General features: G+C 39.8%; 3 protein-coding genes across 4 annotated transcripts in view; 1 reads left to right on the top strand and 2 right to left on the bottom strand.

The window, feature by feature from the left end:
* LOC135337946 (adhesion G protein-coupled receptor E5-like) overlaps window positions 1-7926 on the top strand; it is a 58867-nt gene extending 50941 nt beyond the window's left edge. Inside the window, exons 2-23 of one of the 2 annotated variants that reach the window (XM_064533977.1) lie at window positions 192-617; window positions 808-905; window positions 1353-1393; window positions 1504-1566; window positions 1785-1998; window positions 2232-2423; window positions 2615-2698; window positions 2746-2857; window positions 3045-3110; window positions 3182-3250; window positions 3317-3425; window positions 3641-3799; window positions 4410-4625; window positions 4967-5078; window positions 5967-6120; window positions 6271-6337; window positions 6404-6467; window positions 6724-6821; window positions 6963-7089; window positions 7182-7298; window positions 7542-7629; window positions 7743-7926. In XM_064533977.1, coding sequence (XP_064390047.1) covers window positions 380-617; window positions 808-905; window positions 1353-1393; window positions 1504-1566; window positions 1785-1998; window positions 2232-2423; window positions 2615-2698; window positions 2746-2857; window positions 3045-3110; window positions 3182-3250; window positions 3317-3425; window positions 3641-3799; window positions 4410-4625; window positions 4967-5078; window positions 5967-6120; window positions 6271-6337; window positions 6404-6467; window positions 6724-6821; window positions 6963-7089; window positions 7182-7298; window positions 7542-7629; window positions 7743-7810 — 2556 coding nt within the window. In that variant the 5' untranslated portion in view covers window positions 192-379 and the 3' untranslated portion in view covers window positions 7811-7926. Of the gene's footprint in view, window positions 1-5; window positions 618-807; window positions 906-1352; window positions 1394-1503; window positions 1567-1784; window positions 1999-2231; window positions 2424-2614; window positions 2699-2745; window positions 2858-3044; window positions 3111-3181; window positions 3251-3316; window positions 3426-3640; window positions 3800-4409; window positions 4626-4966; window positions 5079-5966; window positions 6121-6270; window positions 6338-6403; window positions 6468-6723; window positions 6822-6962; window positions 7090-7181; window positions 7299-7541; window positions 7630-7742 lie in introns of those variants that run through there. The other variant, XM_064533971.1, reaches the window with a different exon arrangement.
* Window positions 7927-8269: 343 nt separating this feature from the next.
* Window positions 8270-27037, bottom strand: LOC135337937 (adhesion G protein-coupled receptor L3-like). The gene is made up of 28 exons (XM_064533964.1): window positions 26962-27037; window positions 26662-26868; window positions 23722-23832; window positions 23119-23288; window positions 22792-22966; window positions 22418-22489; window positions 22036-22142; window positions 21675-21809; window positions 21367-21427; window positions 19004-19108; window positions 18672-18763; window positions 18231-18324; window positions 17960-18078; window positions 17642-17710; window positions 16626-16740; window positions 16341-16487; window positions 12938-13001; window positions 12196-12366; window positions 11819-11969; window positions 11374-11492; window positions 11082-11193; window positions 10589-10742; window positions 10142-10223; window positions 9884-9950; window positions 9483-9622; window positions 9104-9230; window positions 8932-8973; window positions 8270-8810 (listed from the first exon to the last, which is right to left on the bottom strand). Exons 2-28 carry the CDS (start codon window positions 26852-26854, stop codon window positions 8454-8456), a joined length of 3351 nt encoding a protein of 1116 aa, XP_064390034.1. The 5' UTR covers window positions 26855-26868; window positions 26962-27037; the 3' UTR covers window positions 8270-8453.
* LOC135338030 (uncharacterized) lies at window positions 19278-21340 on the bottom strand. Its single transcript, XM_064534046.1, has 2 exons — window positions 19728-21340; window positions 19278-19665 (listed from the first exon to the last, which is right to left on the bottom strand). Exons 1-2 carry the CDS (start codon window positions 20818-20820, stop codon window positions 19376-19378), a joined length of 1383 nt encoding a protein of 460 aa, XP_064390116.1. The 5' UTR covers window positions 20821-21340; the 3' UTR covers window positions 19278-19375.
* Window positions 27038-27058: the final 21 nt, after the last annotated feature.

Below are 27058 nucleotides of genomic sequence, written 5' to 3' on the forward strand. Positions count from 1 at the left end.
GATATTATAGTGCATCTAGCGTGCACTCGATCTAGCAGAGTGCGAGCTAGACAAGTAGATCTAGATCTCTAACACAAGTACAGTCAATAGTCTAGCTAGAGCTATTTCTGTCATCATGATGTCTAGATCTACATCTTCTGACGCTCTTCTCGTTTCTATAATAATTTTGTGTTGCTTTGGTGCTACCACAGGTCTAGGACTAGATGCAGCAAACTGTTCTCTTGACTGCCAAGGACTCTTTGTCTGTCAAAGTTACAATTCTACTGTTGAACCACTTTACGATGAACATCCTTGTTCTCTCAACTATTCAATTTCTAGTGGAGTATTTTCTCTATCTTTCAGGAAAGAACTTTTCGATGTCTCTGAAAGCACTGACTACATGTACACAGTGTACTCGATACAAGAACTACAAGAAACCGCTCATCGAAATCTATCTGGCTGCAAACCTTGTGGATCTGCTACTCTCAACTCAACCACCAAGAGAACTAGATCTATCAATATTAATGAGTGTCACTGTGACACTCCATCAGCGGAAGGGTTCGGTAGTTTCATTTACTACGACTACGGCTACCATCATATCTCAATTTTTCTCGTTGATCTTCATCACAGAGTCTACAGTAAGCCCCACTAATACTTATTTCACGATGAAACACTTGTTGAAAGTCCTCTAACCAAGTCATAGTGCACAGTTCTCCTTCACAATCATGCTAGACCACTGTCAGCTTAATTTACTGCATGATGCCATGTATCTACTACATGGGTAATATATATTAAGCTGTTTTGTAATCACAATTCTTTATACCACAGGATCACTAAGTGACTATGCCGCTACGTCTAACTGCACTATAGATCTGTGTGGTTGTGCTTCTGATGAGAACAATTCCTCTACATCAATTTATCCTGAAGTAAGTGGCTATTAGATGAATGCAATTATACATTATGCATATAGTGCAGTACCAAGCAGGGTTTCAGGAAAATAAAAGGAGGTTGCAAAGATGAGTAATGTGAAAGTGAAGGGGTGTGCTGTTATTTTTTCTGGGTTCCTCTTCTCTCACCTACCCTATACCAAAACAGTTATTACTTCCAATTCGAGAGTTGAAGCCATAATTATAATCATTACCCTGTACAATTTGCGGGGGAGTTTCTGGTATAATTATTTCACATGAGCCTGTCCATTCACCAACTGCATAAACTAGAGTCTATTGTGGAGCAAAAAACTTGTGTGTGAGTGAACCTGACTATAAAATTATAATACTTATGGGGTTGGGTTACACGTTTGCATGTTAATTTTAAGCCTCCCAAAAGGAAGTTTGAGGGTGCAAGTGTTATCTCAATGAATACCGATTATGCAGGCTCCCGAACAGAATGAGACCTTTTGTGGAATTGACTGCCGGTAAGATTACAGTTATGTAGGCTTGCTGCTATAATAATAGGCTTATATACGTGCATGCATAGCTATGCTCTCTTGCATCTTGTGTGGTTAATTAAATTATGAACGCACAGGGCTATTCAAAACAAGGAAGAAAATTGTTCATCTTTCTACCAAGATGTCTGCAGCGAATGGATGTAAGTTTCAGCGTATAACCTTAATTGCCTTTAATGTAAGTGCACAGTGTATGCATGGGGATGCATGGAAATGAATGTCCGCTCATTCATGCATGCACCATTGCCTATAGTCATTATGTACATAATACTCACACCAATGAAACCAGCATAATAATTATATGAATATGCATGCATGCTCTCATGCACAGTTTATAGAGCTAATGCTTTATTTTCTATAGAATTCACCCATACATGGATTATAATATTATAAACCACATGGAATTCTCAAAATGTTGTTTTGAGAGTATCAACTGCTTGAACGTTTCCTTGTTTGAGACTGATTGTACTACAAATTCATCAGGACGTGATTTTACGTGCGATAGAATATGCCAACGTGGTGACCTGATTGACTCGTTTTTGGAAGATTGCCCCTTTCAGCGTTTCGACTTCTGTGTAAGTAGCATTGCAGGGATATTAGGTCTCATACTATAGCTATAGATAATAGTACATAATTTACTATGTAGCTTTATATCAAAACTTAAAACCCCTTTTATTAATTGAATACATGTAGAGAAGAGAATTAAGGGTTTGGCTGGTGGCATGCAGTAAAACGGGGCTTAATTAACCATGCAGTTACTAGGTTACTGTAGCTACGTATCTGCACCATCACATAAATCTTCTTGCAGGATCCCTATCTTCAAAATGTGCTAGATATTGACGATGTTATTTCTGAAGACGATTTCGTCTTTTTTATTGAATTCCTCGAAGAATACATTGAGAGTGTAAATCCAGAGAATATCGTGAACACTCTTGATAATCTGTTCACAAATCTCATGGATTCCAGTGAATACCTTTTGGATAATGACAATAACACTGAGGTGAGTATGGCCCCATTACACATTTACAGTTTCTCCTCGTAAGTTTGTCTCTCCTCAGAATAAAAAATTAAGTGCGTAGCAATGACGCTAGTGACTCAGTATAATTATGCATCCTGTACAAAGTAATTATGTAACAAATAAGCAGCGGAACCTCTGAATAACGGACAAATTACTTATATATACATGTACAGCTTATCCTTGGAATCTTTGAGGAACTTTTTGATGATGCCATCAATCAAAACTGGACTGATCAATTGAATTCTGCAACTGTTACTGTGAGATAAAATCCAAGTGTTAATTGTCAGCATGTGTTAAATTTTAGGTCGCAGACAGTAAGGCGCTTTCTCAAGTGGAGTCTCTCGGAGCAGTTCTGGGCAGTAGACTCGCCAATGGAAACAGGACAAACCCGTTTAGTTTCAGTGGGACAAACATGAGTACGTGTAACAGCCATGCAATAAATTTTGAGTGCATGGCCAACTTCAAGTGGAAATTGATAGTATAATTTGGTGCCATGTTGTTCCATTATAATTAAGCTAATTCGACAAGGACTGCATTTATATAATATACTACATACAACTTGATAATACCATTTAATTTATACACTTTCATACATGCACACAGTGCTCACGATGAACTTTCCGAGTCAAAATAGATCTTTAGATAACCAGCACAGAATCAGTATTCAAGGTTAGTTGTACTGTTTTAGCCTGTATGAATATGCATAATTATACTAACTATGGTTTTCTGCATGCATGCAGGTGTATCTAGCAGGATACGTTACAGCACTGAAGTGAACATTCCATTGAAAGTACTTTGTTCAAGTGAAGGTATAAGCTGATAATCACTTAGCCATAATTTAGGGTATCATTTTGTAATTATTTTCTCAAATATAGGATGCTCTAGTGTTGTGTCGCTGGCTTCTGTCAACAACCTGGCTGCGTACCTACACGAGGGGCTTGTCAGGAGGCAACGCAAAGCCAACAATGTGTCACAGTATGCCAGGTAAGGTCCTAATGAATTTTTCAGTTTGCTTTTCATAGGTATGTAATCTTAATTCCGCATCACAACTGAATAAAACTGCATTGACTCGTGTAGAAATAATCTGAACACTGACTATTTTTACGTAATTTATTGTGCACAATACTATGACTGTGAAGAATGCTCTGAATTTTTACAAACTGACTTATTATTCTGCATGCACATAACTATTATTCCAGTTATATGCCTGCTACTCCGCTCCTTTCTGCTCAAATTTTTGGGGTCACGGATATCGTAGAACAGCTAAAAACCGCTCCCATTCAAATCGTCACTACCTTGGACAGTAATAACCTAACTATGCGAGAATTCATGTGTGTGTTTTGGAATGAAAATAACAAGTAAGTGTAATTTCCTTTTGATGTATTAATTTTGTTTCAATAATAATTAGTGCAGCAAATTATAATTATCTGTTATGTTTTCCAGATAATCACTTCCATAGTGTATAATTATTATAGCCTGCATTATTTGTAGCCTGATTTGTATGGCGCTATAATTATAGTACCATAATTCAAAGGCGTATACTTTTTTTCATTAGGGGGTATACTTTTTCATTTGGGATACTCTTTTCATTAGGGATATACTTTTTCTCATTGGTATAACTATTATATACATGAGAGGGTATACTTGTATCTTCTGAGAAGTATACCCCCGAATGAAAAAAGTATACCCCCTTGAATTATGGCACTAATAATTATAGCACCATAGATTTGTAGCGTATATGTCTGCTGATTAATACAGTACGTTACGGCATTTAGGATTCCTACAACAATTATAATAATCCTAGCTTCAGATTGATCAGCTCTGATGCAGTATCATAATAATGGTATATACTTCTACTGAGTTAGGCCTTGATGCTTCGTTCACGGTCCTATAGCATTAAATGTCCCTTTATACATGTAAGGACTTTATCTTTTCTCGCGTTCACACATTTATATACACGTCACACAGGTCATGGTCCCACACCGGAGTAACAACAGATGATAATGGCAACAATACAATAACATGCACAACTACTCATTTGACAAGCTTTGCAATTCTGGTTAGTGTCAACGAAGTATCAACGAACCCTTTGGATTTAATACTTATGTCAACTATCTCGTACATTGGCTGTGTGATCTCGATTATTTGTCTACTGGCTACCATTTTCTGTCTCATAGCTTTCAAGTACGTAAGTGTTTGGATTTAATACTTATGTAAACCATCTTCGTGGCTGTGTGGTCTCGATTATTTGTCTACTGCATGGCTTTTGTCTCGTATAGCTTTCAACTACGTAAGTGTGGATGGCTATGTCTACACTTTTAAGGGTTAGGGTTAGGGCTTGGATTAGGATTAAGGGTTGGAGATAATTGAAGAGGGGTCCTTTTTAATGTCTTTAGGCCTAATCATAAAGTAATAATTAAGACTCTCAATTTTCTCCTTTATATCAATGCTGTTACCACAGCCCTGTGTAAGTAAGTATACAATTATAATGCATCCATAAATATACAATCTCTGTGTCTCCTTAGGAAATTTCTCAAGAAAGGGCCACTGCTGTATGTGCACCTCAACTTAGCCATTGCTTTACTGCTTGGCTACACTGTGTTTGTGCTAGGAGTGGACACAGCAAAAGGGATTACGGTGAGTTAATTAGCACCATGCAGGGATTATAGTTAAACGGCAATCAAATGTACCGTCGTGTTCTATCTCTCGGCTGTTGTGTCGCTGCTATACAAACAGATACAAACATGCCATGTATGTGTATTGAATAATCATGATGTGCTATTCTAGTGACTGGAGTTTGTAGCAATTATAGTCCCGTATCATATCTGGTCGGGTAATTGCACGTTAATTATCATTGACAGCGTACGTGCAAATACTTGTCAAGTGTAAGTGCACGTATGCTGTCAATGACGACGCATTATAACGGTTGCGGCTGAAAATGTTAATAAAACTGCAGAGAACTTCATCATAAATGATTAGTAATCAATACTACTTTAAGGTGCATGTCATATTTTCACAGGTATGCGTTTTCACTGATATTTTTCATTTTGCTGGTATTAAATTCTGTTGTGAAATTCGTAACGTTTCTAATTACTCGCAAGTGAGATTCATTGCAATTTCCAATTATCTGCGAGTACATATTTTTGCGATTTTACTCTCATTCGCAGAAATTAATACTCGCGGAAAATATGTCACCTTAAGGGTATACTTATGGTTACTCGTGCAATAAGGGATATAGTACTCATACCAAACACTCGGCTACACTACGCCTCGTGGAATCGGAAGCCTTGCCATTGCTTGTTACTTGTGCTCGTAATCCCTAATTATGCAAAATGAGCCATGCATTTCAGCTCTTAGACTAATTATAGTGAAACATTCGGTAGCCACTGAGTCAAAAGACTTAGGCTATTGGGTTGTGTCGTACTTCGTTAATTATTTCTTATGAGCCTAGCTCTCTTAAATTGATCATGACCGTTTTGGATGGTGATCAGTTCCACGTATTTCTTGCTTTTTAATTCATTCCAGGTACTCTGTACTATTGTGGCTGCAGTGATACAATATTTCTTTCTGGCAAGTTTCTGTTGGATGCTCTCAGAGGCGGTGATGCTTTACCTACTTGTGGTGAAGGTATTTGGTAGTGCAGCAAAGAGATGGTACTGGCTACTGATACTTGGTTGGGGTGAGTGCATGAGCTATAATATACGATATATGTCAAGGTAGAGAATAGGAAGCGCGAACCATGCAGCTACTTATACGTAGCTCATCAGTCCATGTTCCAAATGCACCCATGCAATTGGTTCGCTTAAAATATTTGTTTACCTGACAATAGGTGTACCGCTGCCAATTGTTGCCATTTCAGCTGGCGTCTTACGCATGGAATATGGGAACAATAACAGGTATATAAGTCGCTGTAGGTGTCCCCATGCAGAAAATAAGTTATCATCTTGTCTTTAAACCTCCAGTTGCTGGATAAACAGAGGACCAGCTGTGTACACATTTGTAGGACCAATGCTCCTTATCATTTTGGTGAGTACGTGGGTGCTCTCCATTGCAAGGTTTAGTTATAGCTGTTATCTTGTAGCGTATATGTAGTGTTTATTCCTCATGGATTCACTGAACAGATCGAAGCTTGCAAACGATCTCATGCACTGCAGGGAAGGTGCTTTTATAAGTACTTGCGTGTACGCTCTTGACTAAACATGCATGCATGTGTATAGTGCAATGATTAAGTAAACGGCATTTGAATGTACTCATTTACGTGCATGGTCCATCCCCTGTGCAGATCAACACAGTGATTCTGATATTGACAGTAGTGAGCATTGTACGAGGGAAGAAGTTCGGTGGAGGAGAAGTCCAGGTCAAGACAAGAACACTAGTAAAGTACGTCGTGAATCATGTAGTTTATGTACAGTAGGTCGTATAATTATTTAGACAAAATAAGGCACTCGATCTTTGCTTCCTGTACTTAGCTAATTGCCAATGTATGAAATTAAGACACAACATTTACATGAACATACACAGGACGACCTTACAGAGTACAGTGATCTTGCTCCCTCTGCTGGGCATCACATGGGTCATTGGCTTGTTTGCAGTGAATGAAAACACTCAAGTGTTTGCTTGGCTGTTTATATTAACAAATTCTTTCCAGGTATGGCACATGCAGTAAAATGTTTAATTATAGATACATCTTTCGAATTCCTCAGTCAGTTTGTGTTTCTTTTGTTCATAATTATTATTTAGGGGATGTTCATCTTCGTCTTTCATGTATTGAGAAACGAGTATATAATAAGGAGATTAAAATTCTGCTGCTGTAAGACTAGAGTGAAGAAAACAACGGAAAACAAAACCTCTGCAATGGTAATGATTCTAACCATGCATGCACGTTTGCAATGATCGAGCTATACTATACCTATCAGTTTCTAATGAATTGCTATAATTCTAACCTTGTCTTGTATGCATGTACATTGCATACTTTTATAGCGAAATGAAAATTAATGATAAATTATGTGAAACACACCATTTTGTAGTAATTACTTCAAGCACCTGCAAAACTATGTATGCATAATTATAAGCACGTCCTAATTGTTACTTTTTGTATAGAAGTTGGAGGGTAAATCAGCTGTTAACAAGACTTATAACTTCACCCTCACCACCGAGCCTTATACTGCAGAGTATCTAGATAATGAGAGTAAGTTACTTCTGATCATGCACATGTTATTAGCTCCTAGAACAATTAACAGCCTTTATGATTCTGTGTGCCCCAGCTCATTATAAAAACAAGGATTTAAACTGATTGTGCAGATTGTGGTGTAACTTTTTCCCAAGACAAAGATACAGTGGCAGACATGATAATTAAGCATGAACTCTAAAGATATAATTATCATTGAGGAGATGGTAACAAAACAATAATTTTTGCACATGCAGTATAAAATAATTTACATACAAAAATGTACGTGCATAATAAGTTTATAATCCATCAACAGTCTCTTATACTTTCACTATACGTTAGAGACGTACGTACATGTATACATGACTGCATATTAAATAGTGTGTGACGTGTGTAGACTACTGTATACTGTATTCTGTACTTAATTTCCATATAATTTATTGATACAATTATTCTGAAACATAATAATGCAGTACGATTTATGGTGGGCGTCTAAAAATGTGAGTGCATGTATAAGCCTTATTATGAGGTTGTGGTAGCAGATTATAGTCTCCCTATAATTATACTGCCCCACTAGAGGCAACATTTTTGGACAATTGTACATTCAGGCGCCCCCCCCACCCCCCCTCCGGTCATTACGGCCCTGGATAAGCAACGTACACAAGTGTATGCAAAATTCATTAATGGGAAGATAAAAAGTTGTGCAACGTACAACAAAGAAACTATTGACAGACATGTACATAATTATAGTTATGACCATAAAATTAATGTTTTCCAAGCATACTTGCATATGTGTGTTCATGTGTTCATTATCTCATAATAGTATAATAGTTTACAGTTTGGAGCTACGTACATGTAGTTTCAGATTGATCAACAATTTTTGCACTTTCTTTTTTATTTGCCATATTCTCTTTGTTTCCGACACCATCATTTTCAATTTTACATGCGGTGACAACATCTGGGGGAACATTTATAACTTGTTCACTTTCTTGCATTTCAAGCTGTTCCTCCAGATTTTCTTCAAAATCTCCCAAACTAACAGAGACTTTTTGACTTGAGGAAATATCATCATTGAGAATAGAAGCGGTTGTTTCACCTCTCTCCAAAGTGTAACGTTTATTGGGTGGCAGTTTTAGACTGCTCCGCGACACCTGCTTGCGCAGGGTGTCCCGTGCTGACCTTGCTCTGGAGCTGTTCCACACCTAAAGCATGTACAGACATCATGAATGACACTGATATAAGTATACACAACATGCATGGTCGGAGAATCTAATTTTACGATATTCCAAATTCTAAGTATCTCACAGATACAATGATTCACACCTTGTCTGATCTCACAACATGGAAGAAAAAGATGAATAGACCCTGCAGTACGTGTATTGTGAACAAATAAGCAGACACATAATTTATGTATTACTGGATTGTATGCATGCTCAGAAGCACAAGCATCGATCAACAGTTGGTGACTATAATTATTATAAAAAATTATATTTACCTGCAGTGAGTTGATGATCGTAAAGAGCCAGGCAAACAAAGTGGTGTTGTCATTAACTGTAAAGATGCCCAGTATCCACGTCACACCCAGCAGAGGCAACAGCACTAGTGTGCTAGTCAGTAGTTTGCTTTAGGGGGGGGGGGGTGAAACGATTGTAACACATTAAAATTATTAAATCATGTATGTATAGATATAGGGTGGTAATAACACTATACGTAACTCTTAATTAAAACATAAACTACATGTATGAGTCTGGGGAAGCAGTATGGTGAAAAAAACATTCTGTATTTAGTAAGCTCCTACATGTATATAGCCCTCAAAGTTGGTACAATTGACCTACGTACTACACATTATGTGCTCCGGTGTCTAATTAACTTACACAAAGAGTGTTTTTCTTTCACTTATGTCCATGCTCTCAGACTCTCTCCTCTTTCCTGTTATCGTTCTCCCCCGTTTGACCGAACCACGAGCTGCCCTGAATACTGTCACCAGGGCGATAACCAAGAACACTAGGTTCACCTACATGCACAGAATGATTTATGCAGAATCTCCATAATGACAAAATAAAGAACATAGACGGATTTATTTAATTATCACAACTCTCAGTGAGCATTAATAAAATTTACCCGTATAATAATTATTATGGATCAATAATGTACTGGTGCACTGGACAGAAACTTAGCTTAACTATCATGTCACCTACATTTGTACATCACTCACACACATGCAGTCAAACCCCATGGGCCCATGCACAATTATAATTATATTCAATTTTCTTACCATAATGATGGCCAGCATTGGACCCACAAAGCCCCATATCACTCCATTGGAAGTGGGCAGCCAGCAACTGCACAAATCAATAAGCAATAAATATACGTGTTAATATACATGCAATAATTAGTGTAGTGTACGGTAAGTACGAAATTTATATAAACTTTTATGCGGTACACATGCAGCTATAACTATAGTGCAACATGCATCTAGGGCGGTCAGAATTGTCTTTAAATATAGTTTAAACAGTTGAGTTAATTTACTTACTAGTTTAGAATGCCTTCAGTATACACGCCATACCCAGCTGTGCTTACAGCCACCGTAATCACCACTGGTATCACAGGGAGACCTATACAGGAGATAGAAGTTACAGTTACAGTAAATAAAGCTACATGTAAGATTTTAAATTTAGTCTATATAACCGTGGGCTCTCTCTCTCTAACACCAGTACCGTATTACTAGAATGTTTTGCGTGCATCTAACATATGCGAACTTTGCAAGCGTTAATTGATCACTTCGCAAAAACAAAATCTCAAACCTAAATTAGTTCTGGTAATTATACACATAATCCTTACCAGAACGTAATAGTTAGATCCATTGTATAGTTCCCACAAAAATCAACAACCACTTAATTGAGACAAAGATCTTCATGGACCATTAATTTATTCTAATGTAGCTGAGACACAATTTACCAGAGGCAAATGCAACACTCACCATATCCTACCAGTAAGAAGAACCACCATTTCTCAGAGAGCTTTGAGAAGACAACCACAAGCATAAGATAGAGCATAATTCCCTCACACAGCATCCAGGAAAAGGAGGCAAGGAAGAAATAGTGCAACCAGACAGCCACAAACACACACGCACCCTACATGTGGGTGGGCGGGAACGTTCCGTTTATTCGTTTGTGTATAACATAGATGTACGCCATGACAGTACACCAAACTAGAGTACAATCCTCAGTTAATTACATAGCTACATGTACGTACATCAAATGCAAATTATGAATAGAGTCTTGAGGATCAATGACATGTACGTACCAACATAATTATACGAGAAAACACGCTGAACACACTATCTAATTTCCGTTGACAAATCGACTAAGTCGTCCCATTGTACTTGTCCGTAAGAAGGACCTATAATTATATCGACAAAGTGCTCCTGACTATTGGCTTCCATGCAAATAACATCTACTCCAGCTACTCACATGATTAGCCCTGGCCGTCTCTATACCTGCCACAAACATGAGGTAGCCGAGGAACAAACTGATTGAGAGATTAAGGTGGATGAAATAGTGAACCTTGCGAAAGAGCTCTGACCTGCAAACAGAGGGTCGGATAGCTATAATCATGATGATTCTGGCAAAGTATATCAGACAAAGATTCATGCGAGGTGGTTTTGTGATCTTAACAATAATGTGGAAAATGGTCCTAATTACGATTACTATTAATTGTAGCTACTTGTTACAATACTGGCAATTAATTACTGACTTCTCTTACCCCATAACTACAAAGAAGATGATAGTTGCCAGGAGACAAATCAGAGAAATAGCACAGCCAATGTATGAAACGATCTGCAATGCTAGCAGCTCAGTAACACTCACACCAGTGTCATTGTTCTGTGGGAGGATTAAGTTTTAGCCTACAGCACTTATGAAAAAAGTCTTATTATAGTGCAAATTAAGTGTACATAACAAATTGTAACTGACTCACTGGCAAGGCAACCAATATGTTACACACGGTATTGAATTGCAGCACCTAATTTCTGACACTGGAACAAATTTGTGTATAATAGAAAATCTAAAAATTACCTGGGGTCAGTAAAAGACTGAATACTCATACAGTAAGACTAGTGTAGCTATAGTGTCAATCAAAGCCTCCAAGACTGATCCCTAGTTATGTATACAATGTATATATGCATGCAATAAGCAGCTACTAAACTCACCCCAGCATCGAGAGTTCCTGAGAGGTCTACTAGAACGGCAAAGCTGGTCAGGTGAGTGGCATTGCATGTGATAGTGAGTGTCTTGTTGTCAGCGCTCCACTCCTGACTCATCATGGCCACACCATCTGTCTCCCACGACCCAGAGCCAATGCTGTGTGTGTGCGTGCGAGGAACAGTACACTCATAATAGTTTGTATACACATCATCAATAAATTATGGTATCTCTAAAATGAATAGATGCTATAGCCAAAACTCGCTAAGTAAGTTGACCATAATTTTGTTTATACACAGCTAGGGTTTTCCACTAACTAATTCCTCTATGTAATTGGCAGCATTGTTTAGTCTCCCACAAAAAGAAACAATTAGTAAGCACTCACGGAGTTGAGAATTGCCAGAAAGCACAGATATACTTAGCAGTACTGGAGTTACTATCAGCATCAAACACAAACTTCATAACAATGGGGTCAGTCTGTAGCATTGGAGAATTTAACACGCCTCTCTGGGCCACTTGAGTTGATAAGACCATGGAAGCAACCTCTGTCGAGTTCCTAAAGTGAGTGGGGAGATAACGTTTAGTCACCCGGGACTGGAAATATACCTTAATTTATGAAACGGACATTCCCATTTCATGTGCGTGCTTTCAATGCTTGTTAATGTACACTGGGGTCAGTGCAACTACGACCAGTTGCTAATTAAGTGCCTCTAGCAAATTCACTAAGAGGAACATGTCATTAGTTGAAAGTGTATAATTATAGGTATGATTGACTCTACATGTATAAGGGGAGAATAAGAAAGGTGGACCTGCAACGCTTGCAAGCATAAAAGAGGGTGGATCTGCCAAGAGGTTAAAGTTCACAATGGCTGCTGCTTTCTGGCAGTGAAGCTTTGCAGCTGTTATTATTTGCTCTCTTAGGTGCTAGTAAGAAGCTATAATCTAAACTTTGTGTGAACAGCGAATAGTGGCTACAAGCCTAGCTATAATTATCTTGAATTGCAACCGTCGTCCGTCGAGCAGTTACAGCTGGCACACACACACACACAAAACGTTATCGCCGTTATCGCCTCCTGCAGCTACGCCCGAGGCATAACAAAATATCCGGGTAACGATAGGTTACTCACCGTGTCACAGGTAGTACCTGCTCCATATTTCTGTACAGGATGGTACTCACGGGGACTGATGTGCCTGTAACAGAACAAATGCATCAGAGTTTGAGACATTTCAGCGAGAGTAATTATAGGTAGGGGACAAAGCGTACGTTTCTCCTATCATGACTATGAGCAAGGGTATGGAGCAAGCCCCTTTTGGGTCGATATCACAAATGTACGCTTTGATCTATGAATCATACGAGGAATTAGGAGACCCCCCTTGAACAATCTCTAAACCTGCCCCTACTGTATACTTATACAATGCACCAATAGTTAAAGTTGTGTAACAATTTGCATAACAATGCAAAATAATTTTCATTCTCCAACTCGCACAAAAACAACTACAACTGTACAGTGACACAGTGGCCCTCAATCCCCAACTGAAGCATCTGCGGACATTCATCAGGCCCCCATACTTCCAGAACATACCCGATCAAGCCTTCCCAACTTTGTATGGGGAAACCTAGATGGACAACAGTTTGCCGTGCTACTTGGCACCACATACACCAAGTCGTTCACTGGAGACGCAACTGCTTTTCGATCCCCTTCTGTAATGCAGGCAAAGACTTTGTCTCCAGATTGTACCTAGCCTATGGATCGGCCTCAGCCCTAGAATCAGTTGCATTCTAGGCAACCATCGTGCTCCCCATCTTACTCCTCCAGAAACCAAAAAAGCAAAAGATCTAAGACCAAAGACCACATCAAAATAATGTGTTGAGAGAAGAATGGCGCTATGGCTACAAGGCGATTTGGAGAGCTAACGAAAGAAGGCATGGCTTTGCAATCAAGGCTTCCCAGAGACAGATCCAGAAGTCCCAAAGACTCCAACTTGCTTGCGAACCTGATGTTCAAGGGGAAATACAAGGCTGCACTGGATCTCCTGTCCAATGAAAAAAGGGGGCATCCTCCATCTGAAAGACCCAACTGACCCAAATGATCCTACCTCACAGACGGTCAAAGAGAGCCTGATAAACAAACACCAGCAAGGCCAATTAAGAGGCTCAACCCAACTGCATCTTTGAAGATGAGCCGCAGGACCAACACCCCATCCTATTTGGGTCCCTTGACGCCAGTGCCATCCGTTCAGCAATTATTAAAGTGTCGGGAGCGGCAGGGCCGTCGCCAGGCCTTGATGCACACGAGTGGAGACGTCTATGTACCAGCCACAAAGAAGCTTCCAGAGATCTATGCAACTCCCTTGCAGCAGTGGCCAGAAGAATCTGCTCCTCTTATGTGGACCCTACACATAATTATCAAGCCACTACTTGCAAGCCGCCATATTGCCCTTGACAAAAACCCTGGAGTGAGACCCAGAGGTATTGGAGACACAGCACGCAGGATAATCGCCAAAGCGATCCTAACAATTATTTCCACTGATATTTAGGAAGCAACAGGCTGTCGCCAACTGTGTGGAGGCCAAATCTCTGGTACTTGAGGCAACAATACATGCAGCTAGATCAGCCTTCGAGTCAAGGGAAGCCGAAGCGATACTATTAGTTGATGCATCGAATTCCTTCAATGCTCTTAATCGCCAGGTAGCACTACAGAACATCAGACGCCTTTGCCCACTTATTGCCACCATCCTCATTAACTCTTACAGAAACTCCACTGAGCTCTTTGTTGATGGAGAAGTTATTATCCCAAGAAGGTACTACACAAGGAGACCCCCTTGGCCATGCCCATGTACGGACTAGCAACTATCCCTATCATTAGGAAACTGGATGGATTCTGCAAACAGGTCTGGTACGCGGACGACTCTGCGGCAATAGGGACAAGTGGACAGTTACATGATTGGTGGAACAAATTAGCAGCAATAGGTCCCCTGCCTTTGGATACTTCCCTAATCCGTCTAAAAAGCAAAACCACCATGACCGAGCCATCAACATCTTCGCTGGGTCTGGAGTTAACGTCACGCCAGAAGGCAGACCTTACATAGGTGCAGTGATTGGCTCCCGTGAATACATTGTTGTATACGTGAACACCAAGGTACAACTGTGGTCATCCAGTATCAACACCTCAGTAACATAGCGAAGTCGCAACCACATGCCGCCTACTCAGCCATAACTCATGGCCTTCTAAGTAAATGGATATACCTCAGCCGGGTCGTACCCAACTTGAGCCACCTATTAGTCCCACTTGATAACACACTTCGAACTAAACTGATACCAGCCATTACGGGAAGACCACCTCCAAACAGTGTTGAATGCTCGGCGGACTAGCAATAACTATCCCCTCCAAGTTAGCGGACTAGGAACTGCACCATTCTCTCACAGTCACCTCATCCCTCACTGACCACATCCTGGCTCAAGACAATGATATGGATATAACATAGTCCGTGATCAGCAACTGCATGAAGAAAACAGAAGTAAGGACAACAGGAACAGACAAGAAGAAGAAGCAGCCTCTATACATCAACATGCAGCTACTGGGCTAGCTCCAGAAGGCAGTGGAGCTAACCAAGACGAAAGGAGCCTCCACTTGGCTCACAGTTCTCCCACTATCAGAACACGGATTCACACTACACGCTATGGCTGGACACCAACTCGCTTGCCCTCAAAATGCGACTGTGGAAAAAACTTTAATGTGGAGCACACCCTCTCCTGTGCCAAAGGAAGGTTTCCTACGCTAAGGCACAATGAAATAAGAGATACCACAGCATCCCTTCTCACTGAAATATGCAGTGAAGTGTGTGTGGAGCCCAACCTACAACCTGTGAGCGCTGACCAACTCAACGGCACCTCAGCGAACAGCCAAGAAAACACACGATTGGATATATCGGCCAATGGTGTTTGGGGGGGGGGGCAGATTTAAAAAAAACATACTTTGATGTGAGAGTATTCAACCCGCTCGCCCCCTCCAACAGAAACCAGCCACAAGCAGCAACATACAGAAAACACAAACTGGAACAGAAAGGGGCATACCCAGCAAAGAATTCAGGAAGTTAAACACTCCTCTTTCACACCGTTAGTCTTATCAGTAACAGAATCGAGGCATGGGCGTAGAAACATCACTTTTCTACAAACACCTGAGCTCACTACTCGCCCAGAAATGGGACATCACCTACAACAAAACTCTGAGATGCCATGCCGCCTAACCTTCTCCCTTCTACGTGGCCATCCAAGCAATCAGAGGTGCAAGATTGTCACAGTGGGACACGCAGCAAGAACACCCATTGAGATTGACCTGATCTCAGCAGAATCCCATCTCACAGGACAGTTATCCAATTAACAATAAAATCTATTATTTTACGTGTTTTTTGTCACTGTACATGCCATTCTCTAATAATCATTTTTCCCACATGGGGCCTGAAAAAACAAAAAAACAAAAAACAACAGCTGTACAGTATGTACATGTATTTCAAAGGTGGATGTCTTACGATTTCTTCCCATTTGCTCTCTAAGGAAGCTCATAGGAATTGAAATTTGTGCCGGTATGGAGGTGAAGGTGCTGTTAATGTCTTCCTCTGCCTCTGGGAACATGTGGTCTCCGTCAGTGTCAGGGTTAGTGCTACGATAGCTCAACACTGTAGGAATGAACTTCTCTTACATATACACATAAAAAGAATTGAGCCATTAACTGCAGATCGAGGGAGCACATTCAAGGACATAATTACATTAATTGGTGCTGTTAATTGGTACAACAAGTAATGAGGTAAACATACCAACATTGTCACTTTGAAACAGCCTTCTATCATTGTCGTCATCTCCGACAGATCTTGAGAGGTAGAGACCGTAACGTTCTGCAATGTCCAATAGTTGTCTGCTACCAGCAGCCCTCTAAGTGTGTGTGTTTAGAAGGGGGGTAGTAAGCAAAAGGCTAACTGGGTTGGATGGAACCGCGCCCGCTGAAGTGTACTATTTTGATTCAAACGGGAGGCACATTTATTTTTATGAAGGATCGAAATTCAATGACAATTAATATTTTTCCTTTCCTGACTTATGGATAGCTCAAGGAAAGGTGGGACCACTCCCGGGTGTACGTGTGACTGTCAAACCATGGACTCTATGGTTAAACATCACAGTTAGCTAAAGCTATCTTTTTTGGCATTTGGTTTAGGAAGTACTTCAAAATTTGGAACTTGATATTGTAGTAGTTATAGGATAAGCAAAACGTAACCCACATGACCCCTGTTTTTATCATTGTGAGGGCCAGGGTACCCGGTCCGGGTAGGGCGTTTAGTTCTTTTTCTGGTTTGCAGCTACCATGATGATTGTGTTTAGGCTCATGTGATTCTCATAATTATCTGAGTGTATCATCTTACTTTAGGCGTTTTGTGGCTTGTAGCTACATGTACAATCAGTGTATAGGATCTTGCTTCTGACAACGTGAATTTCCAATTATGCCAGTGTGTGTGTGTGTGTGTGTGTGTGTGTGTGTGTAGGTGTGTGGTCCCGCCTTTCCTTGAGAAACTTCTCTGATTCATTTCTGTAAAAGAAGAGTATAACTATACCGTATATAATACAGCAAGTATGATTATTTGGCAAATGAGACAATTCTCTTATTCACCGTTAGTTGTGTTTGCATTGTAACGATTGAGCAGTTACAGCTGGCAGGCACGCACATAATTATACAGTAAGCTTACTGCCTACCTCCCATAGCTATGTATACCCCAGCTATAGCGTGAATCACGTACTGGAACAGACACATGCACAGTATAATCCTTGCTACTCTCTGTACCTGCTGTATAGAAATCCATCCATTGAGATTGGTACTTGCTAGTATGTTGCTCATAATGTCCAATACATTCTGTATTCAAAAAACTGTTTAGAAGCTTATAACAATTTGAAAACTACTTTGATCATATAACGTTATGGTAGACCAAAAGTGGGTGAGGTACAATGTATACCCATCAAAATCAAAGCTAGCTACGTAGCTCCAGAAACCACAAATATTATATATATGGAGGCTTTATTGAACAATAATTAACTATACGAAGAAGTATACAGATACGGACGTGCTCATCAAATACCTCATAATTATTATAGTCTAACTTACAAAATTTGGAATGCTGACTTGAATCTCCCCCTCTTGTATCTCCTCTAGCAGCTCAAGAATTGTGTTGATCAGCTGATTGGAGACATCCAGGTCTGATGGTAGGATGGAGACACGCCTACCTATGGAAGTGTATCAGTACGTGGGTGAATAGATGCAGCAGATTATCAGCCAAATGGCATGTTATTATACAGGGTGAGATTCAAGCTTTGTGCATGGATCTATTCCATACTGAAATAATATCGAGAATGTGTATGCATAGTTACGGTCTTGCCTAGAGGTGCTGTTTGGAGCCTGACTTCATCGAAGATATCGACAGAGTTGACTAATCTTGTTTCAATATCGTCATCGTCAAATATAGACATAATCTATGGGGAAAGGACACTGTCTAGTAATAACTCCAACAACAATACCGTATATCAGGTTTAGAATGCGAGATTAATTAAATCGATTGCGAATGACACTGTACAAGCCTGATTGCGTTTGTAACTGCATGTAAAACATGGACTCTTCGCGTTTCTTTTGAGTGAAAATTCGCAATTCATATCGTAAGAATGGCATTCGAAACACAATATTGTGATCATGAAGTGCAGAGCTAGGGTTGGCATCCACACATGGACAACATAGTCACGACCGATAGAAAGGGGATATACTGCATGTTGTCACAACTCTTAAATATAAGCATAATAATTATGCATAAGGTTTACTGACTCACATCATCTTGTAGTAGTGAAAAGCGATAAGATCCACACTGGTCAGCCTGTGCTTTCATCCATCCTTTGGGGCTACAGTCTCGTGTAATGAAACCTAAGAGGGATTGCATGAGAGTGTACCTAAAGCATGAAATTAATTACTAACACACAAATAATTATAATCATAACCTTATAAACAACGTATAGGGACATTCACTAAACTATCACAAGACATAGTAAACAGTACTAACAAGTAGAATTACGTTCCTATATGAAGTTAATTACTTCGCATACACAGTCATGCTCTACGGCCATAGAGTCACAAACTAACAACTCTAGATCTGCATTGTCTCACCAGGTCCCTGAGGACACCTTTGCATGTCAGTCTGCCCTGGTAGAGTGTTCCCCCAGGACACCTCCCACACTTCGTCCTCTTCCATTAGACAACCACTACTAAAGCCTGTATAGAAGAGGAACACCAGGATGCTTTCAAATTTTGATTTTGAATTTGCTAAAAAGCAATACATGCATCTATATAGTGGGCACTTAAAAGCAGATACAGTTGTAATGCATGCATAGCATGAACTTGAACTTGTGCAGTGCAGCTAGCTAGTTTGAAGTTCAGTGAATACAAATATTAATTAATTCGATAAAGTGAAGATCGAACTTCACAATTATAATTAAGTTTATAAACACCAAAAACATTTCGAAAATCATATAAAAAAAATCATTGCGTTGGTTTCTCTATCTCTTCACTGTATAATATTTTGTCTCTGGACCTGTTCTGCCTTGCTTCTGTCATAGGCGATCCAAAGCCAGACTCTTTCGACATACTGTGATCCAATGGATCGAATACATCCGAGGAGCATGATCCTTTTCTGGAGACATAAGGACTATCAGTGAAAGCGGAATCAGCTTGTGAAGGTCTTCTTGGACCGTTTTCTACTTGTAAAAAACTACTCGAATCTTGTGATGGATTTTGGAGCTTGGTAATGTCACGATGTGGCAGCATCAGACCTAATGTTAATTTGCACTGTTAAAACACATAGATCTACTAGCATTGTACCATTACACTTTACCTGCTCGTTGCTTTATTTTGTGCTTTTGAAGTATGTATAGAGTATCCATGGAAACTGGAAGAATGGCAGCCATTACTCGAACAGGGATATCGTAGGTTAGCTCAACACAGCCATTTCTGACTGTGCGTAAATACAATGCAACCCGCTTCAATTTCAGGGTTTTTGCAATAATTGCTGTGGCAACCGTTATCTGGTTGATCCTAATTTTATTCCATTCTTCATCAATCTTGAATGAAAATTGCTTTGATCCTTTCATTCCTTTTCCAAATCCAATGGCTGGTACACGACACAGTCTGTGCTTACAGTACTCCTCCATCTTTGATTTGTACACTTTCAAACGATACATCACATCTTCATCCTTCATACAGAAAGCATTAATGAGAAGCTCAATCAATTGATAGTTGAACCAGGAATAATAGCCTCTCAAGAAATCGAAAACCTCATCAATAGTGGAAAACCTTAAAACTTCTCTTTCAAAGAAATAAATTGGTTTTTTGGCAGCGGTTGTTACAGCAGTAACTGCTTCTATCTCCCCCAAGAATCGAACCAGCAGCTCAACTTTTACATTTCTTTTTTGCATGCTGTCAACCACATTCACAATCAACCCAGCAAATTCACCACGAATCGTGAGTGTTTCATTGGATAAATCTCGCTCGGAAAGCTCGACGGTATTGGTCAGAGGTGAAGTGGTATCGATTATACCATACAGATTGAGAGAGTCGGTAGAAGCATTAATGGCTGGTTTGTCTGCAACTGTTTCTTCATCAAAAACAACTTCAGGGACAGACGGTAAAAACAGCTTAACAGCATCTTGTGTCCATTGACCAACACTTCGCAGAATGTCTACAAATTGAGCCACCACTTCAGGATTATGTCTAGTTCTGTCCGTAACTACAGTAACTACTCTAGTAGCCTTGTTCCTTTTACTTACGGACGTTTCACAAACAAAATCACGATCAGCATCAGAAAATAGACCTCTTGCAAACAGTTCTAACCCAATTGGTTCTGGGGACTGCTTAATGATATCTACTAAGTCACTGCTTCTACTAACCATAAGAGAGTGCTCAGAAAGACAACACCTAGCAGTAGCCATTGTTATCGACAAATATTTTGCTTAGCAACGTCTTGCTTGACTTCAGAAAAATAAACACACTAATGAATGCTATTATGTATTATTAACATTGTATAATAGGTATATTCATGTTCCCATAGTGACGATACTTATAATTTTCGTTCAAAGAGCTTACCTGTTACGTTTTTATGCATTACCATAATTATACCCAGGTTGAGGTTGTTTTGATTGCGCAAACAAAAGACACACAAAGAGTGCATGCTTCACATGGCAATAATTATTAAGGCTTGTACACATGCAGTGTCATTCGCAAATGATTATAACTAACATTTGAAACTTGTAATATTTTCGGAGGGCTATACTGACTGTAGTTGTTCCTTAAACAGTTGCATTATAATAATTAACAGTCATTATTTTACGTCAGCCTAATACCTAAATTGAAGTGAGTATGTTACATACACAACGAATTTTACTTTACATGAACACAGCAGCTTATACTGTCATACATTCACATTATATTGCGTACGACGTACCATTAAAAGTGCATACGTATTCAAAATCACTCACCTAATGGTGCGATACACTTGGTCACGTCCTGAGCCGGGTTATAATGAGAGGGGCAGTTGTCCTGGGGTGTGGTGTGTCGAGAGAGGAGATCATACATTTTAATATAGTGCGCTAAAGTTGGAGCTGTATATCAGCTATAGCTTCGTTCCCAGGCCAATTTGTCTCTAAAATAACGCTAGGTCGCCTCTTAGTGTTTCTATTCGCTCCACCTTGCTCAGGTAATTGCTCGTTTGGTTAAAAACACTTTCCCGATTATACTGCTGTACATAAAACTATACTGTTGTACCAACGTCTGATTGGCCACTTACAGGTATACAATACGAGACATTTCTTTGATCACTGCTCAGGTCAGCACAGCTCTCGAGGAGCACGTTAGGGTAGCCATCACCGTCCTCATCCACAGTACAAGTCTCACCATCTCCAATGAAGTAGGGGAAGAAACACTGCAACAAAAGAGGAGTGGCGATTTGTACACAGTGTTTTAAAAATGTAATGACAATTATACATCAAAAGGAAGTTTTGCTATTAATTGCCACCTAACAATTCAAAACTGAAGGTGACCGTTGATTATACTTATAAGAAAGAGTAAGGACTTAGGAGGAGTTCAACATACGGTAATAATCTGTATGCTAAACATGACGATTGCAACAGAATACAAGTAAAATATACCCGACAAGTGTTGTTCATGTCTTTACAAGAGCAGGCTGGGATTGGGACAATGTCCTCACAGAGACCAAGAAATACTTGATCAGTGGGTTGTTTACAGAGGCAGGAGTCTGTATGAGTGTATGCATGTGTGTGATGAGGAGGTTGGGTGGGTGTATAATTATCCAAATGGAAATAATTATACCAGAATTTATACCGCATAATCAGAAAAAATAATCAGCATAAATCCTTGTAGTCAAACGTATGAATGCAATAAATAATATTAACTAATAAGCAGAGCCCTAGGCAACTTTCGAGGCCTTACGATGTGTACATGCATGCACATGCAGTGTACAAACTATTTATAACTCTTTAATTGCTACTATACTTATACTTTAATTCTGACCTGCTTCATAGAATCCTTGTACACCCCACGGTGCGCCCACAGCAGTAGCCAGTCCACCAATAACAGCTTGACCTGTGTAGCACATCAAAGGCTAGCTGATCAATACCAGTGTTTAAGATTGATAATTGAACTCCCATAATTATACATGTACATGTGTACTGTGCGTAACTTGACTTGGATGCTATATAGGTCAATTAGCAAATAAAAAGAAACCTGTTCATAAAGGTCACCCCAACAGTGGTTGTAATAAAGTGGTGGCCCACTTTATAACACGTACAGTCATACCATGTAGCTGCCAATAAGGATAGCGTGTTTGCTTATATAGGGTGATCAATACTACTGTGACAGTAGGTGAAGTAATTAAAGCAATTTACCTGCTTCAAACGCAGGTCCGGTCACATTCAGAGTAGCCACAAGTCCAGGAGAGGGTTGTCTCATTGCTAGTGTAAGCAGGAAAGTGGCACTAAGGTAGGTAGTGGGCTTGGTCACCTCTACCGTACTGAGCAGACTGAGAGGAAGGGTAGAGGACACACTGAGCAGCCGGTATATCTGGGTGGGTGGGTAGATGATTAATGTTATGGTACGGCACTAATAATTTAACCATGCGTATATTAATTTCCTCAATTTAAAAATTTCTTGTTATTAAATAATGGCATGGCTTCTACATATGTTTTCCAGACTCGATCATATGTAATTCTTGCCTCGGCTTTGACTTGAGGGAGTGCTGATGTTAACTGTGGCTCATCCACAGCTAATGGTATCCATATCAACATGAAGGCTCGGCTATCAACTTGTTCAGCATTGAATGAGCACCCAGAGTAGTCAAGGGGAGACCAGGTTCCATTGGTGCATGTACGGGTGATGGTACCAGCTAGTGTGTGCATGTACAGATGATGGTATCGACAGGTGTGTGGATGTACGGGTGATGGTATATACCGGCTAGTGTGTGCATGTACGGGTGATGGTACCAGCTAGTGTGTGCATGTACGGATGATGGTATCGACAAGTGTTTGCATGTACGGATGATGGTATATATACCGGCTAGTGTGTGCATGTACGGGTGATGGTACCGGCTAGTGTGTGCATGTACAGGTGATGGTACCGGCTAGTGTGTGCATGTACAGGTGATGGTACCGGCTAGTGTGTGCATGTACGGGTGATGGTACCAGCTAGTATGTGCATTTACGGGTGATGGTACCAGCTAGTATGTGCATGTACGGGTAATGGTAACAAATTACATGTACTAGATCGAGCATGCACAGATACACAATGCCATGCAAAAGAACATGAAGTAAAAAAAATACCTTGGAGACCAAGAAAAGCTATATTGCACGGCACTGCTGCTACACTTGATAGCATCCCAGGCGTGTTTGGTCGCCATAAAATCCCAGCTGCAGCCTCCATGGGACAGTCCACTATAAGAGAACAAACAAAAGTATTTGTAATGGACCAACCACATGAGGTTTAATTATCAAATACATGTATAACACAGTCATGCAAATACACAAAGATACATACAAACGCTAATTATTTTATACTGCAGGTGGTTTACACTGACTGTAGTGTGGTCAATGTTTACTGTTTTGTGTTTAGTTTCACATGTTTGCTCTATACCCTATTAAATTAAATTAACCACGTGGTCCATTGAAATCTAATATCACTTTGTTGTTAGGACCTTGTATGATTTAAGAGGTGTAAATATTGTCACATGTTAGCCTGGGACATATTTTAACGTAACACAGTACATCCTCTACTAAAGTACATCAGTAATATGAAGCATAAACACAGCCCTTACAAGCCAAGATCATGACCAAAGTACAAGTCATACAGCCATTACATGGAACATGCATACAGTCAACGAATTAGTGCAAGAAAGAATTGGCAATAGCCTTAATTATAGTAACTGTTGATAACTATACAGTATCAGAGTTTTTCCATTAGAGAGGTGGCTTTATTTGGCCTCTGTTGGATCCTAAATGCCCTCTTTGGGAGTTGACACTACTTTTACTACTTTAATTTTACCACCTAGCTCTTAAAAAAATGTCCGGATGGAAACCTGACTATACTACACGAGGGTAATATTAAATTACAAGCATGCATGCATTCAATAGGCATACCATATACGGGGGATCGAAACAAGATCTTACACAGTCATTATTTCACCCACGTAATTACTTGCATTAATTACACCTAATGTTTGTATCATGTTCTGGGCCATGCCATCATTATTAACTATTATTTTTATAAGCTGTACGTCCTATAGTTCTACTTTGAAATTCAAACTTTCAACCGAGGATATAACCAGTGCTGTGACCACCATTAAGATAATTATGCCAAGCATGTTTCCATAATTCTATCAGAATCCCTATAATACACACACATCCTGAGGTCCTCAGTACAATGCCTAAAATGGTAAAGAACCCAATAACAAACACGAGAGTCATAGCAACTACACAAATTAATGCATACGATTTAGTAAAAGATAAAACCAGGAGCACATGACAGAAGGAGCGTCTAACTGCATGGGTTAGGAAATTGCTTCTCGTGTGTTTTCCTAAACGCCGCATTGCCTTATATGAAAGTGTGTAAGTACCGTGTACTAACTAGTGTTCAAGCTGGCGCTGTGCTAATGCCTCTCGCCATGTTTTTGCTTTCGCTCAAAAGTATTAGAGTTATATATATTAGTTTCTATAATGAATTTTATATTAAAGTTAGCTTATCTATATAAAATCACTGAGAAGAAAAGACTTATTTACATGCATCTATTGTTGTTATTTATTGTATTATGTGGCTTACCAGGGCCTCAAGAAAGAAGAAAATTGATTCTCCAGGATCTGTAGTTCACATGATCAGTGTATATAATATGTAAGAAGAAAAGACCTGTGTACATGAATATTGTTATCTATATTGTTATATGGTAATGTTTTGTGCCCTCAAGACAAATATGATTCTGCAAGGAGGATCTGGATCTGGATCTTGGATATTATTTTCTCACACATGGGGAATGAGCGTGCATGCGCATTACATCCACAGGAATAATTAGAGGGTGTGTCCAATTTCACAAATGGCTACTGCATGCTAGCTAGCTGTTTTAACAGATATTTTCTGAGTATTGTAGCTAACAAAAAGCTAGCGCTTTAGTGCAAGGCTAACTCATATGTTGAATAGAAAGTTTGTGCGGACAGATGATGCTATGAAAGATTCTGAAGAGACCGCAACAGCCTTCAATGTGAGTCAAACTAGCCATAACTCGAGAAAGAAGCTTTAGTTTGCTAATCCACGAATCAAAATCCAAGAGAACGTGGCTAGAAGCCTATAGAAGCTGTTAGCTTTTGTCGCATTGCAACCGTTGAGCAGTTTACAGCTGGAACAGACACACACACACACAGACACACACACAGTCAGCTTTACCGTATCCCTCGTGCGGCTACGCCTCGAGGCATAATTACAGACCGTGGTCAGCCTGTGAAAATGGATTTGTAAGTAGTGCAGCAGTAGGAGAGCTAGGTTGAGCCAGAAAGAGCTAAAATGAATAGTTATACATTCAATGTAGGTCTTTGATGGATGTTGGTATACATCATGAAAGAGGCTGTCATTGGTGAGGTACAGAAAATTCTAAAAGAGGAGCATATCAATTACATTATAAGAGAAGACCTAGACTATTATTTACACATACTAGGCGTTTTGTTTTTGCAGTAGGGAGTCTTACTGGGGTTCTTAGAAGAGAGAGCTTACTACCAGGCCTATAGCTAACTAGCTAGCTGTAGCTTTTCATTTTTATTGACTTACGCTTGGTAAAAGTGCACCGGCAGTTATCGCCCGCAGATGATTATCACCCACTTAGCGGTTTTGCATATAAGGTCATGTTTTGCAAACTTGCACGAGATACAATTCCCAAGGTAAGACGCTCGAAACAAAACACAGTGACTATGTATGCACCATCACTGTAAGCTTATGATTGTTCTAGCACCTCATGTATTTGGGGGGAAGAACAATATTAATTCCAATGTGCACAACCAAATACAGCAATCACATATTAAACTGCTGAACTAGTACATCCAGGATGCAAATGAAATAATAATTAGCAAATTAAGGTGTAAATTGCTTGATAAATTGCTTGATAAACACACAATGTGAACTAATCAAAAAGTCTCGCCTAACTATAATTATCACAACACATCAATGTTGCACTCAACAATTATACCACGCTGCAGTCTAGTCACATCATATACACAGCCACTTACTTGCTATTTGACACTGCACTCCAGTGTATCCAATACCAGAGCAGTCACACATACTGTTAACACAGGTGCCACCATTCAGGCACATTGTGTTACCACACATAACAGGACCTCCTTGAGCTTCCACAAGAGAGAGGGTGGACAAGACGGCAATGGTTAAGCAGGCTAGGAGGTGGGTAGCGAGAGTGTGACACATTTTGTAGCCAGCAGCTGTGTGTATAATTATGTATGATGTAAGTGTGAATAACTAGCTACGTATGAGCTAGCTCTAGACAATAGATATTCTACATAGAATTGTCTTACCACTTTGTTTAAATTAAGCCACAGAACAGTAATTATACAATTCAAGAGTATCAGGGCTAAGGATTCATTAACTCAAGCAGCCCCTCCCACCCAAAGC

Source organism: Halichondria panicea, chromosome 1 (genome assembly GCF_963675165.1).
Source record: "Halichondria panicea chromosome 1, odHalPani1.1, whole genome shotgun sequence".
NCBI classification, from domain to species: Eukaryota; Metazoa; Porifera; class Demospongiae; order Suberitida; family Halichondriidae; genus Halichondria; species Halichondria panicea.

What these genes read in the sequence shown, in the direction of transcription:
- LOC135338030 (XM_064534046.1), bottom strand. Translation starts at nt 20,820, where the DNA reads ATGGCTACTGCTAGGTGTTGTCTTTCTGAGCACTCTCTTATGGTTAGT. An exon ending in CAAAATAAAGCAACGAGCAG is followed by an intron (nt 19,666 to 19,727) that starts GTAAAGTGTAAT and finishes AATTAACATTAG; the next exon opens with GTCTGATGCTGCCACATCGT.
- LOC135337937 (XM_064533964.1), bottom strand. Translation starts at nt 26,854, where the DNA reads ATGTGTCACACTCTCGCTACCCACCTCCTAGCCTGCTTAACCATTGCC. An exon ending in ACATGAACAACACTTGTCGG is followed by an intron (nt 21,810 to 22,035) that starts GTATATTTTACT and finishes CTTTTGTTGCAG; the next exon opens with TGTTTCTTCCCCTACTTCAT. An exon ending in CAGGTACTACCTGTGACACG is followed by an intron (nt 12,367 to 12,937) that starts GTGAGTAACCTA and finishes CACTCACTTTAG; the next exon opens with GAACTCGACAGAGGTTGCTT.